Source organism: Ornithorhynchus anatinus, chromosome 1, assembly GCF_004115215.2.
Source record: "Ornithorhynchus anatinus isolate Pmale09 chromosome 1, mOrnAna1.pri.v4, whole genome shotgun sequence".
NCBI classification, from domain to species: Eukaryota; Metazoa; Chordata; class Mammalia; order Monotremata; family Ornithorhynchidae; genus Ornithorhynchus; species Ornithorhynchus anatinus.
In genome coordinates, this window is record NC_041728.1 from 123561614 (window position 1) to 123582355 (window position 20742).

Below are 20742 nucleotides of genomic sequence, written 5' to 3' on the forward strand. Positions count from 1 at the left end.
AGAGCCGGGATTTGAACCCATGACCTCTGGCTCCAAAGCCTGTGCTCTTTCCACTGAACCACGCTGCTTCTCTGGGGATGGGAGAGAAGATGAATAAAGGGAGCAAGTCAGGGTGATGTAGAAGGGAGTGGGAGAAGAGGAGAGGTGGGGTAAGTTGGAAAGGCTTCTTGGAGATGTCTTTTCAATAAAGCTTTGAAATGAGGGAGAGCAATTGTCCGTTTGCTATGAGGACAAGAGAGTGTTCCAGGCCAGAGGTAGGAGGTGAGAGAAAGGTCAGCAGCAAGATAGATTAGATCGAGGTACAATGAGAAAGTTAGCATTAGAGGAATGAAGTGTGCAGGCTAGGTTGTAGTAGGAAAGTTAAGTGAGGTAGGAGTGGGCAAGGTGAATAAGTGCTTTAAAGCCAATGGTGAGGAGTTTTTTGTTCAAAGTAGAGGTGGATGGGCAACAGTTGGATTTTCTTGAGGAGTGAGAAAACATGGTCTGAACTTTTCTGAAGGAAAATGATCTGGGCAACAGCAGAAGTATGGACTAGAGTGGGGAGAGTCAGGAGGCAGGGAGGTCAGCAAGGAAGCTGATACAATAGTTAAGGCGGGATAGGAGAAGTGCTTGCATTAAGGTTGGTATTTTTTAAGTGCTTACTATGTGCAGAGCACTGTTCTAAGCGCTGGGGGAGATACAGGGTAATCAGGTCATCCCACGTGAGGCTCGCAGTTAATCCCCATTTTACAGATGAGGTAACTGAGGCACAGAGAAGTTAAGTGACTTGCCCACAGTCACACAGCTGACAAGTGGCAGAGCTGGGAGTCAAACCCATGATCTCTGACTCTGAAGCCCAGGCTCCTTCCACTGAGCCACGCTGCTTAATAATAATGTTGGTATTTGTTAAGCGCTTACTACTATGTGCAGAGCACTGTTCTAAGCGCTGGGGTAGATACAGGGTAATCAGGTTGTCCCACATGAGGCTCACAGTTAATCCCCATTTTCCAGATGAGGGAACTGAGGCACAGAGAAGTTAAGTGACTTGCCCACAGTCACACAGATGACAAGTGGCAGAGCTGGGATAATGTGGTAGCAGTTTGGATGGAGAGGAAGGGGTGGATTTTGGCAATGCTGTGAAGGTAGAACTGACAGGATTGAATGATGGCTTGAATATGTGGATTGAACTAGAGAGAGGAGTCAAGGATAATGCCAACGTTACGACCTTGTGAGACAGGAAGGATGGTGATGCTATTAACATTGATGGGAAAGTGAGCGGGAGGATAGAGTTTGGGTGGGAAGATAAGTTCTCTTTTAGCCATATTAAGTTTGAGGTGATGGGAGGACATCCAAGTAGAGATGTCTTGAAGGCAGGAGGAAATGTGAGACTGCAGAGAGGGAGAGACATCAGGGCTGAAGATGTAAATTTGGGTGTCATCAGCTTAGAGGTGATATTTGAAGTCGTGTGAGCAAATGAGTTTTCCATGGGAGTGGGTGTAGACCCAGAACTGAACCTTGAGGGACATCCACAGTTAGAGCATGGGAGGCAGAGGAGGAGTCTGTGAAAGAGACTGAGAATGAGCAGCCAGAGAGATAGGAGGGGAACCAGGAGAGAAGAGTGTCGCTGAAGCTGAGGATGGATAATGTTTCCGGAGAAGGGAGTGGTCAACAGTGTTAAAGGCAGCTGATTGGTTGAGGAGGATTAGGAAGGAGTAGAGGCCACTGAATTTGGCAAGAAGGAGATCACTGGAGACCTTTGAGAGGCTGGTTTCTGAGGAGTGAAGGGGGAAGAAGCCAAAATGGAGGGGGTCAAGAAGAGAATTGGAGAAGAACTTGAGGCAGCGGGTGTAGACAGTTTGTTCAAGGATTTGGGAGAGGAATGGTAGGAGGGAGATGGAGCGATCACTGGAGGGAGCCATGGGGTCAAGAAAGGGTTTTTTTTAGGAGAGGGGAGACATGGACATGTATTGGAGAGTGAACAGTTGAAGACGGCTGTTAGGAAGGGAAGAAGGGAGGAGGTGTTTTGATGAGGTGGAAAGGAATGGGGTCGGATGCACAGGTGGAAGGGGTGAATTATTTTGATTTTTTCTTCCCATAAATACATTCTATTACTTCCTTAGTAGCTGGGCTAAACATCAATCCGTGGTCATTTTTGAGCATTTTTTGTGCGCAGAGCTCCATACTAAATGCTTGTGAGAGTTTAATAGAGTTTTTTTTGTTGGTATTTGTTAAGCGCTTACTATGTGCCGAGCACCGTTCTAAGCGCTGGGGTAGACATAGGGGAATCGGGTTGTCCCACGTGGGGCTCACAGTCTTAATCCCCATTTTACAGATGAGGGAACTGAGGCACAGAGAAGTCAAGTGACTCGCCCACAGTCACACAGCCGACAAGTGGCAGAGCTGGGATTCGAACTCACGAGCCCTGACTCCAAAGCCCGTGCTCTTTCCACTGAGCCACGCTGCTTCTCCAAGAGAAGTTGGTAGACATGACCCCTTCCCTCAAGAGGTTTACAGTCTAGCGGGGAAGAGATTCATTAAAATAAATTACAGGTAGTAAAAGCAACAGAGTACAAGGATATGTACATAAGTGCTTTGGGGGTAGGGTGAATATCAAGGTGCTAGGAAGTATGAATACAAATCCATAAATATCTGTGGTGGGGAAATGAGAGATTTCTCAGGAAACAGTTCCTAGAGGAGATAAAATTTTAACATGGCTTCAAAGATGGGGAGAGTGACCATCTTTTGGATATGAAAGGTAGATATGAAGGGGAAGAGAATTCCAGACAGGAGGGAAGATGTGAGCAAGTGGTCAATGGCATGAGAGATGAGATGGAGGCAGAGAAAAGATGTTGGATTTAGAGGAATGATGTGAAGTGTCTGCATTGGAGTGGGAAGTGTGGGTGGATCGGTGGGAAAGAGAGCTGACTGAATATCTTAAATCTGGGTAGTTCACAATCTAGAAGGGGGGGAGACAGACAACAAAATAAAACAAGTACAAGTAAACAGGCATCAGTAGCTCAATATGAACAAGTAGAATTATAGATAATATTAATAATAATAATAATAATGGTATTTAAGTGCTTACTATATGCCAAGCACTGTTCCAAGCGCTGGGGCAGATACAAGCCAATCAGGTTGTCCCATGTGGGGCTCACAGGCTTAATCCCCATTCCACAAATGAGGCAACTGAGGCACAGAAAGTGTAAGGATGATGGGAGAAGCAGCATGGCCTAGTGGGAAAAACCTGGGCCTCAGAGTCAGAGGACTTGGGTTATAATCCTGGCTCTGCCACCTGTCTGTTGTGTGAACTTGGGCAAATCACTTTACTTGTCTGTGCCTCTGTTACCTCATCTCTAAAATGGGGATCAAGACTGTGAGCCGCATGTGGGACAGGGACTGTTCCAAACTGAATACCTTGTATTTATCCTAGCACTTAGAACAGATTTGGCACATAGTAAGCACTTAAAAATATCACATTTATTATTGTTATGATTATTATTCCAGAAGAGCTGTATAAAGTTCTTCAATGACTTGGGCAACCAAACTCCATGATCAACTGGCATTTTAAATTTCAGGGACTGCAAAACAAATTCATGGGACAATTGTTTAAATAAATGTCTTAGTTTGACCTCTAGACTGTGAGTCCTTTGTAGGCAGGGATTGTCTCTATTGTTGTGTTGTACTTTCCCAAGGGCTTAGTACAGTGCTCTGCACACAGTAAGCGCTCAACAAATATGACTGAAGGAATGACCTAAATCGAACTATCTGACCTATTCCTGATTTCTGTAGAAACTGTTTTGTTTCAAACATATTACACTGTTTCTATTTAGTATTTCCACTGTGACTACATACTTGTTCCTAATTCTTGTCTACAACTTAGTAGTATTTACTTAGCTTTCCCTTTTACATTTTTGTCTTGCAGAAGAAGAAAAATAGCTTGTTTATTGGATTAATTGTCCTACTCATTTGGAAGCCATGACACTGCTATCGTGGGAATTTAGCAGTATTATTTTCAACCCAAAAAATTGCCTATTGCAAGAAATTAATAATAACTATCTTGAAAGTGCAGACTGCGGAGTTCAAAGCATTTTCCCAAGATGACACCAAAAGTTAGATGCATAAAAAAAACTTGTTCAACCCATATTTAATTTACCTTGCTGTTTGGCTTTCTCAACAAAATTCAGAGCTGAAAAGAATCACCTTAGAACTCAATTCTAAATTCCTGTAGAAATAAGGTACTTATCAAAATGATTTTTGAATGTGATATGGCAGTGATTAGGTCTCTATAGAAACAAGAAAGGTTGGATTTCTAGGTTTAGTATCATAGAGCAGTATTCCTTCATGTTGGATCTAAATACAGCTACATCAATATTCTACAGTCTCTCAAATCTTCGGTTAATTTCATCTTCAGGGAATTTAATGCTAAAGGAACACTATAACTGCAGTTCCAAAAGTTTGCAAGTCTTCAGGCTCTCATTTAAACTAGCATAATTCTTCAACCAGGCATCTTGAATGGACTCATGGGTCCAGTTTGGGTTCACAGACCTGATACATGCACATCTGAAAACCTTTAAGAAGCCAAAAAAAAAAAAAATGGGGACAGAATTAATCTGCACCTAGGTCACTTCTGGTCCAAAGCAATGGATAAACCTCTTCACATAATAGAGGAAAAATGCTTCCTTCTCAACTGTAAGCTTGTCCCTCTAGACTGTAAGCTCACTACGGGAAGTAAACGTGTTTATTGTTATATTGTATACTCCCAAGTACTTCGTACAACGTTCTGCAAACAGTGAGCATTCAATAAATATGATTGAATGAATGAAAGAAAATGGCATTTCCAATAGAAGAGGGAACAGCAGTGTCTGTTTCCCTTGAGGTCAATTCATTCATTCATTCAATTGTATTTACTGAGTGCTTACTGCATGCAGAGCACTGTACTAAGCATTTAGGAAAGTACATACAGCAATAAAGAGAGACAATCTCTGCCCACAACGAGCTCACAGTCTAGAGGGGTGTGACAGATATCAGTACAAGTAAAGAGACAGCCATATAAATAAATAAAATTACTGATATATACATAAGTACCATGGGCTGGGAAGAGGGGGGAAGAGCAAAGGAAGCAAGTCAGGGTGACGCAGAAGGGAGTGGGACATGAGAAAAAGTGGGGCTTAGTCTGGGAAGGCCTCCTGGAAGAGATGTGCTTTCAGTAAGGCATTACAAATGTATTTATTAAATGTCTGAAAAGCCTCTGGGTATGCACATATCCTTAATTTATTTTAATGACTGACTCCCTGTACCGTGTAAGCTTTTTGTGGGCAGGGAATATGTCTACCAAACTCTGTTGTACTGTATGCACCCAGGTACTTAGTAGAGTTCTGCACACAATAAACACCATTGGTTGATGGTTCGATCGACTGATTGAGCCTCGGTTCAGTCACGAAGACTTGTGACCCTAGAATCTGTGCCAAGGAATTGATTCTAGTGCTGGTTATTTGTGCAGTCAGCCCCACTTGCAACCTCATCCCTGCCAGTGATGTTCCCCATGGGACAGCGGGTGCGATGAGTAAGTAGGAGTGCAGAATGTTGCCAAAGGTACCCAAGAATTTTATGGACAAAACCCATTTTCAGCCACCATGAGCAATGCAAAGGGATAACAATTATAATGATAATAATATTGGTATTTTAAGCACTTACTATGTGCCAGACACTTTACTAAGCACTAAGAGTGGAGACAAGCAAATCAGGTTGGACACAGTCTTTGTCCCATGTGGGGCTCCCAGTCTCAATCCCCACCTTACAGATGAGATAATTGAGACACAGAGAAGTTAAGTGACTTACCCAAGGTCATACAACAGATAGGTGGTGGAGTTGGGATTAGAACCCATGACCTTCTGACTCTCAGGCCTGTGCTTTATCCACTACACCATGCCGTAGACCAGTGAACACAGCTGTCCTTTGCCATAAGGTTTACCAGCTTTGTGAGAATTCTTTCTGAGTCTATCTACCATGCAAGAAAACCTAGGTGGTTCTTCAGATGGAAACCTTTACTGAGGATGGCAAAACCCCAGCAGGCATTCCCCTACTTCTTATGGCTTCATCTTCCAACAGTCATTCGGCAAATAATAGTAATAACTATGGTATGTGTTAAGTGCTGTCTATGTGCCAGGCACTGTACTAAGCGCTGGGGTGGATAGAAGCATATCGGGTTGGATACAGTCCCTGTCCCATGTGGGGCTCACAGTCTCAATCCCTATTTTACAGATGAGGTAACTGAAGCCCTGAGAAGTGAAGTGACTTGCCTAAGATTACACAGCAGACAAGTGGCAGAGCCGGGATTAGAACCCACTACCTTCTGACTCCCAGGCCCATGCTCTATCCACTAAGCCATGCTGCAAAGCTTTTGGAAGTGTTCACCAGAAGCCAAACACCTCGCTCTGTCAAGACCTTTCCCTCAAGGAAAGTGTCTGTTATATTGTTATACTGTACTCCCCCCAGCTCTTAGTAGAGTGCTCTACACACAGTGAGTGCTCAAAAATATGACTGAATGGCTGACAGTGAGATTTTTTTTTAATGGTATCTGTTAAGTGCTTAAAATGTACCAGGCACTCTATTAAGCACTGGGGTAGATGCAAGTTTGAACACAGTCCCTGTCCCACATGGCGCTCACGGTCTTAATCCCAATTTTACAGATGATGTAACTGAGGCCCAGAGAAGTTAGGTGTCTTGCCCAAGGTCACACAGCAGACAAGTGGCAGAGCCAGGATTAGAACTCAGGTCCTCTGACTTCCAGGATCTTTCCACCAGGCTGTGCTGAGACTGTAACAGTGTCTGATCCACTACACCTTGCTTGCCATTTCCCTATACTTGATTTTAACTAGACTGAGCAGATGGCTCTAAGCAAGCAACCCATTAACACTACTGCAAAAGCTATTAAAATACAAGTCCTCCTGAAAATGAGAGATCTTCTACCCCATCCTAAATAAACAACTCAGAGTGATAGTTTGATTGCTGAGTCAGCACAGAGTTCCGAAACACCTAGAACTGTTTGAGTGGTCCTATTTGAGAATGTTCACCCTAATATGGGGAAGGGATGAAACAAAGCACCCTAAAACTGTCAGCGTTGGCCTCTTAAAACAGGCTCAGATGACTGTATCCAGTGGGCTTTAATTTAGCAATGCTCTAAGTTTAAGAATACACAGAAAATAACCACTGCATCATGGAACACAAGGGCACTTTATGACGAGAGTCTATCATCCAGAAAGGAAGACACTTGTAAGTGAATTGGCCAGATGTGAGATCGAAATAATGGCTCTGAGGGAGACAAAACTACTGAAGACAACTACTATTGTCTCTGAAAGACAATTCAGAGATACTTGCAGGATACACTTCGTTTGAAGATGGCTCCTCATTCAATTATTCGATTTGCAACTATTAAATCGTTAATCTCAGAGACTCCAACTCTCTTTAGGTTTATAGTTTTCTCATCTGTAAAATGGGGATTCAATGTCTGTTCTCCGTCCCACTTAGACTGTGGGCCCCATGTGGGACCGGATGATCTTGTATATACTACAGTGCTTGGCACATAGTAAGTGCTTAACAAAAACCATCATCATTATTCTTATTATTATGTGATTTTGCAAGAAGAAATGGGTGTAGCAAGCAGCTGTGAGCACTCAAATACTGTCTCAAATACCCCTCCTTCAATTCTCACCTTGACTCTTTCCAATCTGGCTTCCATCCCCTTCACAGAAACTGCCCTCTCTAAGGTCACCAATGAGCTCTAAGGTCACCAATGATCTCTAAGGTCACCAATGAGCTCCTTCTTGACAAATCCAATGGCCTCTACTCCCTCCTACTCCTCCTCGACCTCTCAGCTGCCTTTGACACTGTGGACCACCCCCTCTCATGGAAATGTTATCCAACCTTGGCTTCACTGACTCTGTCCTCTCCTGGTTCTCCTCGTATCTCTCAGGCCAATCATCCTAAGTCTCCACAGACTCCTCCTTTACCTCCCACCTCCTAACTGTTGGGGGGGTCCTTCAAGGTTCAGTTCTGGGTCCCCTATTATTCTCCATTTACACCCACTCCCTTGGAGAATGCGTTTGCTCCCACGGCTTCAACTGCCACCTCTATGCAGATGATTCCCAAATCTACATCTCCAGCTCTGATCTCTCTCCCTGTCTCCAGTCTTGCATCTCCTTCTGTTTTCAAAACATCTCTACTTGGATGTCATCCCATCACCTCCAACTTAACATGTCCAAAACAGAGGTCCTTATCTTCCCACTGAAACCCTGTCCTCCCTCTGACTTTCCCATCACTGTAGGCTGCACCACCATCCTCCCTGTCTCTTAAGGCTATAACCTGGCATTATTCTTGAGTCCTTTCTGTCATTCAACTCACATATTCAATCCATCACTAAATCCTGTCAGTCCCACCTTAACACCATCGCTAAAATCCACCCTTACCTCTCCATCCAAGCTGCTACCATGTTAATACAATCACTCATCCCATCCCACCTGGATTACTGCATCAGCCTCCTCGCTGGCCTCCCACCCTCCTGTCTCTCCCCACTCCAGTCTATTCTCCATTCTGCTGCCCAGATCAATTTCCTACAAAAACATTCAGGACATTTCACCTTATTCTTCAAAAAACTCCAGTGGTTGACCATCCACCTCCGCATCAGATGAAAACTCCCCACCATTGGCTTTAAAACACTCCACCCTTTTGCCCCCTCCTACCTCACCTCGCTTCTCTCCTTCTACCACCCATCCCACACACTTCACTCCTCTAGTGCTAACCTTCTCACTGTGCTCTGACATCACCTATCTCACTGCTGACCCCTAGTCCACTTCCTTCCTCTGGCCTGGGACATCCTCCCTCCTCAAATCCTACAGACAATTACTCTCCCCCACCTTCAAAGCTCTACTGAAGGTACATCTCCTCCAAGAGGTCTTTCCAGATTAAGCCCCACTTTTCCTCATCTCTCACACCCTTCTGCATCGCCCTGACTTGCTCCCTTTGCTCTTCCCCCTTCCAGTCCCACAGTACTTATGTACAGATCTGTCATCTTAATAATTTGTATTTACATCTGTCTCCCCACCTCTAGACTGTGAGCTAGCTGTGGGTAGGGAATGTGATTGTTTATTGTTGTATTGTATTCTCCCAACTGCTTAGTACAGTGCTGTGCACACAGTAAGAGCTCAATAAATTGGACTGAATGAAGGAATGAGTGAATGACTGTGTGGTGTATGGACCCAGAGAGGAACAGAGCGGACAGGGCAGACCCAACAAGAGCCACAATTTATGTGGGCAAGGCCAGCTTGACTTCTTGGATAATAATAATAATTATGCTATTTCTTGAGTACTTACTATTTGCCAAGCACTGTTCTAAGCACCGGAAGAGATACAAGGTAATCTGGTTGTCCCATGTGGGGCTCACAGTCTTAATCCCCATTTTACAGATGAGGTAATTGAGACACAGACAAAGTGAGTGGCTTGCCCAAGGTCATACAGCAGACAAGTGACAGAGCTGGGATTAGAACCCACATCCTCTAACTCCCAAGCCTGTGCTCTTTCCACTAATCCATGTTGCTTTTCCACAGCCACGCTGGATCAGTGGAAGGCCTTCTTGATGCTGGGAGCAGCATCCCACCCCCTGTCTGATATCTTGGGGGTGCAGCCCACCCCCCTCTCTAGAAGCACAGCTATTATCAGGATGCTGAAAAGGCTGCAGCAGTTTAGAGCTAAGAGTTGTGTCCTGCAGTGGTGAACAGATTTGGGGGCTCTCTTCCCCACTTACTATCCATCCACCAATTTATGAACTTAATTTTTTATTGTTGAATTTATCAAATGGTCCCAATGCCTGTAATTTGGATCTCTGTGTGTGTGAATATATGTTTCTCTCCCAATTAGACTGTAAGCCCGACAATGGGCAGGGATTGTCTCTATCTGTTGCCAAATTGTACATTCCAATACATTCCAAGCGCTTAGTACAGTGCTCTGCAAATAGTAAGGGCTCAATAAATATTATTGAATGAATGAATGAAAGTCTGCAGACTCATACCTCGATTGTAGCCCCTTGAGGGTCAAAGTCCAGGTCTGACTTTCACATAGTTTTTCACATAGTAAGTGTTCCATAAATACTCTAACTGATGTGGAAAGCTAGGCTTACAACACTGCCTACTTGGCTTTCCCCAAGACACTTACTTAACCAAAACAAAATAGTGAAAGCCGATGAAAGTTGAGTGGTCCCTTAAGAAAAGCTAAGTTTATTTACAGTTATTGATATTTCCAAATATGACCAATATCAATTAATATAGCTATCATCAAAATTGATTTTAATTACAAATTGTTCATGATCCATTGGAAAAACTCCTGCTCTTGTTGCAAAATGAAAGCTAAAACTGATTCCCACCCTATAGATCTTTATAAACTCTTCGCTACAGAAAGAATTCCTCTCTAGCACATGCTCCGCATCCTACATGAAATCACAGTAAAGCAGCTATCTATAACTGGTCGAAAGCACACATCCCACTCAGTAAAACTTTAGACATCTTCTGACATAGAGAAAGGTAGTAGATGCACTCAGTAGTTTATTTCCTGTTGGTTGGTAGTTATAAATCATTTCTTGGAAGTGAATGAATTAATGATTATTTGAAGTTAACCAAAGTGAACTCTTGGAAGAAAGGTTCTATATAAATCTAACAAATAAAATAAACTATTTCAATTGATTTACCTCACCATTGGCCCATGAAAATTTTCCAAATCCTTCTTTCATATTAAGCGCAAATTCTCCTGTATAAACAGAACCATCTTGCCATTTTTGTACTCCTGTTGTCCGCTGGATATAATCCTTCCGCTGATTCTCTGGTTGGCCCACTGATTTTATCTTATCAGCAACCAATTCAGAAAGGGTCCTGAAAAGACAGTTTGGAAGGGACATAATTGTCAGATTTGAGATTCTAGCCAAGTAAGCCTTGAACAGGAATTTTTGTTTTTTTTTCAAGCCCTTTTTTGTGTTAACTGAGAATACATCCACCTCTGGCCACTAGAAAGTGCATCATTTACTTTTGGTTTTTTGGTTTTGGGTTTTTTTTTAGTTCCAGATCCAAGTTCTTGCTCAATTTGAACTCTGCTTGAAATTAATGTCTTCTACATTTCCAGGTTTCAAGCAGAAAAAAAAAAATAAAAGATTCTGCACAGTTCACATCTTCCAATATAGACTACAAATGTTCGCAAAGCAACCAAGTTTGAGGATTCAACTAATATTTAACAAACACTGTGCATCATGACTGATAAAACAAGCTATTTACCTTCTGGAGTGTCTAATTCCAAAAAGGGAAATAATATGAAATACACTTTTTTTCAGGGCAAACTAAACTAACCTCCACAAAAGTAACAGCATAGCTAATCACTCAATCCATGCCATTTACTGAACCCATACTGTGTACAGAGCACTATACTAAGCACTTGGTAGAGTACTATACAATCTCATCTTCATTCATTCATTCAGTCATTCAATAGTATTTATTGAGTGCTTACTATGTGCAGAGCACTGTACTAAGCACTTGGAATGTACAATTCGGTAACAGAGACAATCCCTGCCCATTGACGGGCTTACAGTCTAATCAGGGGAGACAGACAGACGAAAACAATAGCAATAAATAGAATCAAGGGGATGTACATCTCATAGGTCCCAGGTGGATGGCTCAGTGGAAAGAGCCCGGGCTTGGGAGTCAGAGGTCATGGGTTTGAATCCCGCCTCTGCCACTTGTCAGCTGTGTGACTGTGGGCAAGTCACTTCACTTCTCTGGGCCTCAGTTACCTCATCTGTAAAATGGGGATGAAGACTGGGAGCCCCACGTGGGACAACCTGATGACCCTGTATCTATCCCAGCGCTTAGAACAGTGCTCTGCATATAGTAAGTGCTTAACAAATAACATTATTAACATTATTATTAACAAAATAAATAGGGTAATAAAAAATATACACAAATGAGCGGATGAGCACAGTGCTGAGGGGAGGGGAAGGGAGAGGGGGAGGAGCAGAGGGAAAGGGGGGGAAAAGGGGGCTTAGCTGAGGGGCGGTGAAGAGGGGGTAGAGGGGCAGCAGAGGGAGCAGAGGGAAAAGGGGAAGCTCAGTCTGGGAAGACCTCTTGGAGGAGGTAGCTCTCAGTAGGGCTTTGAAGAGGGGAAGAGAATTAGTTTGGCCGAGGTGAGGAGGGAGGGCATTCCAGGGCCGCGGGAGGACATGGCCCAGGGGTCAACAGTGGGATAGGTGAGAACGGGGGATGGTGAGGAGGTGGGCAGCAGAGGAGCCTGTGGGATGGGCAGTGGAAAGAGAGAAGGGACGAGAGGTAGGAGGGGGCAAGGTGATGGAGAGCCTTGAAGCCTAGAGTGAGAAGTTTTTGTTTCGTGTGGAGGTTGATAGGCAACCACTGGAGGTGTTTAAGAAGGGGAGTGACATGCCCAGAGTGTTTCTGCAGGAAGATGAGCCGGGCAACAGAGTGAAGAATAGACTGGAGCGGGAAGAGACAGGAAGAAGGGAGATCAGAGAGAAGGCTGACACAATAATCCAGCCAGGATATTATGAGACCCTGTACCAGTAAGATAGCCGTTTGGGTGGAGAGGAAAGGGTGGATCTTTGTGATATTATAAAGGTGAGACCGGCAGGTCTTGGTGACGGATTGGATGTGTGGGGTGAACGAGAGAGCCAAGTCAAAGATGACACCGAGGTTGCGGGCTTGAGAGAGGGGAAAAATGGTGGTACCATCCACAGTGATAGGAAAGTCAGGAAGAGGACAGGGCTTGGGAGGGGAGACGAGGAGCTCAGTTTTGGACATGTTGAGTTTTAGGTGGCGGGCATCCTGGAGGCAGGAGATGAGAGCCTGAAGGAAGGGGAGAGGACAGGGGCAGAGCTGTAGATCTGTGTGTCATCTGCATAGAGATGATAGTTGAAGCGTGAGAGTGGATGAGTTCACCGAGGCAGTGAGTGTAGATGGAGAATAGGAGAGGGCCAAGAACTGACCCTTGAGGAACCCCAACAGTTAGAGGATGGGAGGGGGAGGAGGAGCCTGCAAAGGAGACCGAGAATGACTGTAAGCTCCTTGTGGACAGGGAATGTGCCTGTTACACTGTTATACTGTACTCTCCCAAGGGCTTAGTACAGTGTTCGGTACATAGTTAGTGCTCAATTAATACAACTGATTGACTGACAGACATATAATGAATTTATAAATCACCTTTCCAAATCATCTGAATAACCCTCTGTTTCCAAAGCAGGGATGAGACTATTAGCCTTTGGGATTTCTTCAATACTCTTGCAATTTCCAGCACCATCAAGACTTTTCAACGAGTGTTCAGAAACAACTTCCATGTGTGTTTTTGGAACTGCCTAAAAACAAGATCGGAAATCCACAAAAGATCCTAACACGTAAAAATTACTGGATTCAGACAGAAAATGAAAAAAATCTGGATCAGTTTCCCCATTAAAAATGGAAAGCATATCACCTATAAAAGCAGCTACCCTAAAAAAGTTATAATTTAAGATGTGCCACCTGACTCCAGGGAGGCCCCCAAGAGTAAGCTGCACCTGGAGTCAGTCATAATAATGTTGGGATTTGTTAAGCGCTTACTATGTGCCGAGCACTGTTCTAAGCACTGGGGTAGACATAGGGGAATCAGGTTGTCCCACGTGGGGCTCACAGTCTTAATCCCCATTTTACAGATGAGGGAACTGAGGCACCGAGAAGTTAAGTGACTTGCCCAGAGTCACACAGCCGACAAGTGGCAGAGCTGGGATTCGAACTCATGAGCCCTGACTCCAAAGCCCGTGCTCTTTCCACTGAGCCACGCTGCTTCTCATGAGGAGCATAATGAGGAGGGGCAGCAAGATGGGTGGTGTGTCAGCACGTACCCCTGCTACAACAACAGGCTGAGAAGTAGCGAGGCCCTGTAGATAGTGCAAGAGCCTGGGAGTCGGAAGGACCTGGGTTCTAATCCCACTTCCACCACCTGTCTGCTGTGCGGCCTTGGGCAACCTACTTCACTTAGAGAATTAGTGTGGTTTAGTGGAAAGAGCCAGGGCTTGGGAGTCAGAGGTCGTGGGTTCTAAGCCCAGATCCGCCACTTGTCAACTGTGTGACTTTGGGCAAGTCACTTCACTTCTCTGGGCCTCAGTTACCTCATCTGTCAAATAGGGATTAAGACTGTGAGCCCCAAATGGGACAACTGATTACCTTGTACCTACACCAGCGCTTAGAACAGTGCCTGGCACATAGTAAGCCCTTAACAATACCATTATTATTATTATCATTATTATTCTCTGTGCCTCAGTTACCTGTCAAATGGGGATTAAGACTATGAGCCCCATAAATGGGACAGGTGGAGTGTCCAACCTGATTAACTTGTATCTACCCCAGCACTTAATACAGTGCCTGGCCCATAGTAAATGCTTAACAGTTACCTCATCTGTAAAATGGGGATGAAGACCGTGAGCCCCATATGGGACAACCCAATTACCTTGTATCCACCCCAGAGTTAGAACAGGGCTTGGCACATAGTAAGCGCTCAACAAAGACCATGATCATCATCATCATCATTAAAAAAAAGAAAGGTGAGTCCTGCTCAATGCATGGCAGTGGCTTCTGGCTCAGGATTTCGGCTCCATGAGTGAAACTAAAATGCAAAGAAACCAGCCTCGGGTCTGCCCAACTCAACAAAGCTTCCAGCGGAGACACTTCCCGTGGAGAAACCTCCAGGGGTTGCCTATCAACCTTCGCATGAAACAAAAACTCCTCACTCTTGGCTTCAAAGCTCTCCATTACCTTGCCCCCTCCTACCTCACCTCCCTTCTCTCCTTCTACAGCCCACCCTGTACACTCGGCTGCTCTGGAGCTCACCTCCGCACTGGGCCTCGTTCTCACCTGTCCTACCATCGACCCCTGGCCCACATCCTACCACTGACCTGGAATGTCCCTCCACCTCAAATCCACCAAACTCTCTTCCCCTCATCAAAGCCCTCCTAAGAGCCCTCCTCCTCCAGGAGGCCTTCCCAGACTGAGCCCTCTCTTTCCCTCTGCCCCTTCTCCCCTCCCCATTCCCCCTTCTCCCACCCTCTGCTCTTCCCACTTCCCCTCCCCCGAGCACTGTGCATATTAGTATATATTACATAGTACTCTATTTATTTTGTTAATGATGTGCATATATTTATGATTCTATTTATCTTGATAGCATTGACGCCTGACTACTTGTTTTGTTTTGTTGTCTGTCTCCCCCGTTTAGGCTGTGAGCCGGTCATTGGGAAGGGACTGTCTCTAATGGTATTTGTTAAGCGCTTACTATGTGCAAAGCACTGTTCTAAGCGCTGGGGGGGATACAAAGTGATCAGGTTGTCCCAGTGGGGCTCACAGTCTTAGTCCCCATTTTACAGATGAGGTAACCGAGGCAAAGAGAAGTAAAGTGACTTGTCCAAAGTCACACAGCTGACAAGTGGCGGAGCCAGAATTAGAACCCATGACCTCTGCCTCCTAAGCCCGTGCTCTTCCCACTGAGCAACGCTGCTTCTCTGTTGCTCAAGTGCTTAGTGCATTGCTCTACACATAGTAAGCGCTCAATAAATACGCTTGAATGAATGAATGCACTTTAGAAAGGCCCGGCATCAACGACCTGCCCGTCCTCTCCAATGAATCTCTTGACGCCCCCCCGGACCACCCAGCGCTTAGCACAGTGCCTGGCACATAGGAATAATAATAATAATGTTTGTATTTGTTAAGTAGTTACTATGTGCAGACCACTCTTCTAAGCACTGGGGGAGATACAAGGTAATCAGGTTGTCCCACTTGAGGCTCACAGTCTTAATCCTCTTTTTAATACTAATAATGTTGGTAATTGTTAAGCACTTACTACGTGCAGAGCACTGATCTAAGTGCTGGGAGAAATACAGGATAGTCAGGTTGTCCCACGTGAGGTTCACAGTCTTCATCCCCATTTTACAGATGAGGGAACTGAGGCCCAGAGAAGTGAAGTGACTTACCCACAGTCACACAGCTGCTAGGTGGCAGAACCAGGATTCAAACCCATAACCTCTGACTCCCAAGCCCAGGCTCTTTCCACTGAGCCACGCTGCTTCTCTAGGAAGAGCTTATAATAATAATAATAATGATAATGGTATTTGTTAAGCGCTTAGTATGTGCAGAGCACTCTTCTAAGCATTGCAGTAGATACAGGGTAATCAGGTTGTCCCACGTGAGACTCACAGTTCAACCCCAATTCCAGATGAGGTAACTGAGGCTCAGAGAAGCGAAGTGACTTGCCCACAGTCACACAGCTAAGTGGCAGAGCAGGATTCGAACCCAGACCACTGAATCCCAAGCCCAGGCTCTTGCCACTGAGCTACACTGCTTCTCCCTCACTACTTTCCAACGCTTAGTACAGCGCCCTGCACAGAGTGAGCGCTCAATAAATACGACGGAATGGATGGATAGAGAAGTAGCGTGGCTCGGTGGAAAGAGCCTGGGCTTGGGAGTCAGAGGTCATGGGTTTGAATCCCGACTCCACCACTTACTTGTCAGCTGTTTGACTTTGGGCAGGTCACTTTGCTTCTCTGTGCCTCAGGTCCCTCATCTGTAAAATGGGGATTAACTGTGAGCCTCACGTGGGACAACCTGATTACCCTGTCTCTCCCCCAGCGCTCAGAACAGTGCTCTGCACATAGTAAGCGCTTAACAAATACCAACATTATTATTATTATTCTCTGTGCCTCAGTTACCTCCTCTGTAAAATGGGGATTAGGATTGTGAGCCTCACGTGGGACATCCTGATGACCCTGTCTCTCCCCCCAGCGCTTAGAACAGTGCTCTGCACATAGTAAGCACTTAACAAATACCAACATTATTATTAAAATGGGGATTAACTGGGAGCCTCACGTGGGACAACCTGATGACCCTGTCTCTCCCCCAGCGCTTAGAACAGTGCTCTGCACATAGTAAGCGCTTAACAAATACCAACATTATTATTATTATTGTCTGTGCCTCAGTTACCTCCTCTGTAAAATGGGGATTAGGATTGTGAGCCTCACGTGGGGCATCCTGATGACCCTGTCTCTCCCCCAGCGCTTAGAACAGTGCTCTGCACATAGTAAGCGCTTAACAAATACCAACATTATTATTATTATTCTCTGTGCCTCAGTTACCTCTTCTGTAAAATGAGAATGAGGATTGTGAGCCTCACGTGGGGCATCCTGATGACCCTGTCTCTCCCCCAGCGTTTAGAACAGTGCTCTGCACATAGTAAACGCTTAACAAATACCAACATCATAACCCCTACCATGGTCGTTATGGCAGAGGCCGCAACCAGTCCTGCAGGGGAGCTCGGGGCTCGGTCCCCTTCTCTGCAGCCCGGGGCAGGACCGTACCATTGCACGGACCGCGGGAGGGGGGAACCGCAGACCCAGAATACCGGGCATTAAGCGGCGACGGCGTTGTCGAAGGAAAAGGATGCCGGTGGATTTAGCAGAATTACCGGGACCGAGAGGAAAATAATAAAAGTCCGAGCGGTGGGGGAGAAAGGGGTTTCATCTTGCCCATCCTTCCCGTGCTCCCCTCCTCCCCTCGGGCACGGGAATGGATTGAGCCAAAGCGTCTCCGTTTCCATAGAGACGGGCTTGTGACCGGCTCCAGGGGAGGCTCCTCCTTTCATTCATTAATAATGTTGGTATTTGTTAAGCGCTTACTATGTGCAGAGAATTGTTCTAAGCGCTGGGGGAGAAAATAATAATAATGTTGGTATTTGTTAAGCGCTTATTAGGTGCAGAACACTGTTCTAAGCGCTGGGGTAGATAACAGTAATAATAATAATAATAATGTTGGTATTTGTTAAGCGCTTACTAGGTGCAGAGCACTGTTCTAAGCGCTGGGGGAGATACAGGGGAATGAGATTGTCCCACGTGAGGTTCACAGTCTTCATCCCCATTTTACAGATGAGGGAACTGAGGCACAGAGAAGTGAAGTGGCTTGCCCACAGTCACACAGCTGACAAGTGGCAGAGTCGGGATTCGAACCCATGACCTCTGACTCCCAAGCCCGGGCTCTTTCCACTGAGCCACGCTGCTTCCCATTGAGTGAATTCATTTTTTCAATCAGATTTGTTGAGCGCTAATTGTCCGCGGAGCGCTGTGCTAAGCGCTTGGTACCCCAGCGCTTAGAACAGTGCTCTACACATAGTAAGCGCTCAACAAATACCAACATTATTATTATTATTATTAGAGTATGATATAACAATTAGCAGACACCTCCCCGGCCCACAATAATAATAATGTTGGTATTTGTTAAGCGTTTACTATGTGCAGAGCACTGTTCTAAGCGCCGGGGGAGATTCAGGGTATTCATTCATTCATTCATTCAATAGTATCTATTGAGCGCTTACTATAACAACAACAATGTTGGTATTTGTTCAACGCTTACTATGTGCAGAGCACTGTTCTAAGCGTTGGGGTAGATACAGGGTTATCAGGTTGTCCCACGTGAGGCTCACAATCTAAATGCCCATTTTACAGATGAGGTAACTGAGGCACAGACAAGTGAAGTGACTTGCCCACAGTCACACAGCTGACAAGTGGCAGAGCAGAGCACTGTACTAAGCGCTTGGAATGAACAAATCGGCAACAGATAGAGACAGTCCCTGCAGTTTGACGGGCTTACAGTCTAATCGGCGGAGACGGACAGACAAGAAAGAACAATGGCAATAAATAGAGTCAAGGGGAAGAACATCTCGTAAAAACAATGGCAATAAATAGAATCAAGGTGATGTACATCTCATTAACAAAATAAATACGGTAGTAAAAATATATGAAAATGAGCGGATGAACACAGTGCTGAGGGAAGGGGAAAGGAGAGGGGGAGGATCAGAGGGAAAGGGGGGGAAAGAGGGTTAAGCTGTGGGGAGGTGAAGTGTGGGGGGTAGAGGGGCAGCAGAGGGAGCAGAGGATAATCAGGTTGTCCCACGTTAGGGTCACAGTTAATCCCCATTTTACAGATGAGGTCACTGAGGCACAGAAAGTGAAGTGACTTGCCCACAGTCACACAGCTGACAAGTGGCAGAGCCACAGTGAGCCCCCAGTCTAGAGAAGCAGTGTGGTTTAGTGGAAAGAGCCCGGTTTAGGAGTCAGAGGTCATGGGTTCTAATTCCGCCTCCACCACCTGTCAGCTGGGTGACTTTGGGCAAATCATTTCATTCATTCATTCAATAGCATTTATTGAGCACTTACTATGTGCAGAGCACTGTACTAAGTGCTTGGAATGTACAATTCGGCAACAGATAGAGACAATCCCTGCCCATTGATGGGCTTACAGTCTAATCGGGGGACACAGACAGACAAAAACAAGGCAACTTAATCGCAATAAATAGAATCAAGGGAATGTACACCTCATTAACAAAATTTCACTTCTCCGGGCTTCAATGACCTCATCTGTAAAATGGGGATTAAGACTGTGAGCCTCATGTGGGACAACCTGATAACCTTGTATCTACTCCAGTGTCTAGAACAGTACTTGGCACATAGTAAGTGCTTAACAAATACCAACATCATTAGTATTATTATTACCCCAGCGTTTAGAACAGTGTTCTGGCACATAGTAAGCGCTTAACAGATACCAACATTAATATCATTATTATTAGAGAAGCAGCGTGGCTGGACTTTGGGAGCCAGAAGACGTGGGTTCTAATCCCACCTCTGCTCCTTGTCTGCTGTGTAATCTTGGGTCACTTCACTTCTCTGGGCCTCATCTGTAAAATGGGGATTAAGAGCCCCATGTGCAACAGGGAGAGTGGACAACCTGAGTAGTTTGTAGCTTCTCCAGCACTTAGAACAGGGCTCGGTACATAGTAAGCACTTAACAAATACCATTATTAATTAATTAATGGGAGGGGGAGAAAGACATCAATATAAACAAGCATGGCAGAAGCGGATTTAGAACCCAGGTCTTCTGACTCCCAGGCCTGTTCATTTCCCACTAGGCTGTGCTACTCTGATGGGACGTTATGGGCATGACATGGAGATTAATCAGAAAATGTCTCATGAAATTAGAGTGATGAAAGTTTTGCAGTTTGGACATGAGATCTGGAAGAAATCTCTACTTGCCCAACAATTTTATCCTGTCTTTCCACACTCAAACCCAGACATTACTGGTACAAAACCAGATTGGATAAAATACCTTGATCTTGGAAGCAGAGATTGATTAAGCGAAAATTTGAGATGCCCAGGTATTTCAAGCCCATAAAACTGCATTTGTTAAAGGAATAACCTATAAATGACCTGAGAAGTTGCTTTAGGCCAAGGGAGGTTAGGGTTAGATTATCACAAAAGTCCATACTAAGATATAGGTGTTAACAGTGATACTACAAATAGAAGTGGCTACAGTGGAAGGGATAATGAGAAATGTCCACATTCAGCAGTAGCTAGTCCTTACAGCTAGCTTTGCTTGCTTTCTATTGGATTACACAGGCCAACTGTACATCCTTATAAACATGTTGAGCGGCTTAAACAAATCAAGCAGGGTCAAGTAGGGTCATTTTTCAAATATAACACAACTTACAGTAATAGGAGCCATACCCAGATAATTCCATAATTTTTCAAACCTTTATATAAAACATAGAGCAAAGCCCAGTTTCCTGCAATGAAGATAACAAATGCTGAGGTGGATATTAGCCCTACCTAATTAAGTGATAAGCATTGCTCAGGTGTGAATTATAGTGTAATAATTGCAC

At 44.9% G+C, this 20742-nt stretch overlaps 1 protein-coding gene across 5 annotated transcripts in view; it reads right to left on the minus strand.

The window, feature by feature from the left end:
* ANKMY1 (ankyrin repeat and MYND domain containing 1) overlaps positions 1–17361 on the minus strand; it is a 154273-nt gene extending 136912 nt beyond the window's left edge. For 4 of the 5 annotated variants that reach the window (XM_029079303.2, XM_029079417.2, XM_029079172.2 and 1 more), the window contains exons 1-3: positions 17305–17361; positions 13221–13372; positions 10715–10895 (exon numbers count right to left, since the gene is read on the minus strand). In XM_029079303.2, the coding sequence (XP_028935136.1) occupies positions 10715–10895; positions 13221–13372; positions 17305–17307 (336 nt within the window). In that variant the 5' untranslated portion in view covers positions 17308–17361. Of the gene's footprint in view, positions 1–10714; positions 10896–13220; positions 13373–17304 lie in introns of those variants that run through there. The other variant, XM_029079477.2, reaches the window with a different exon arrangement.
* Positions 17362–20742: the final 3381 nt, after the last annotated feature.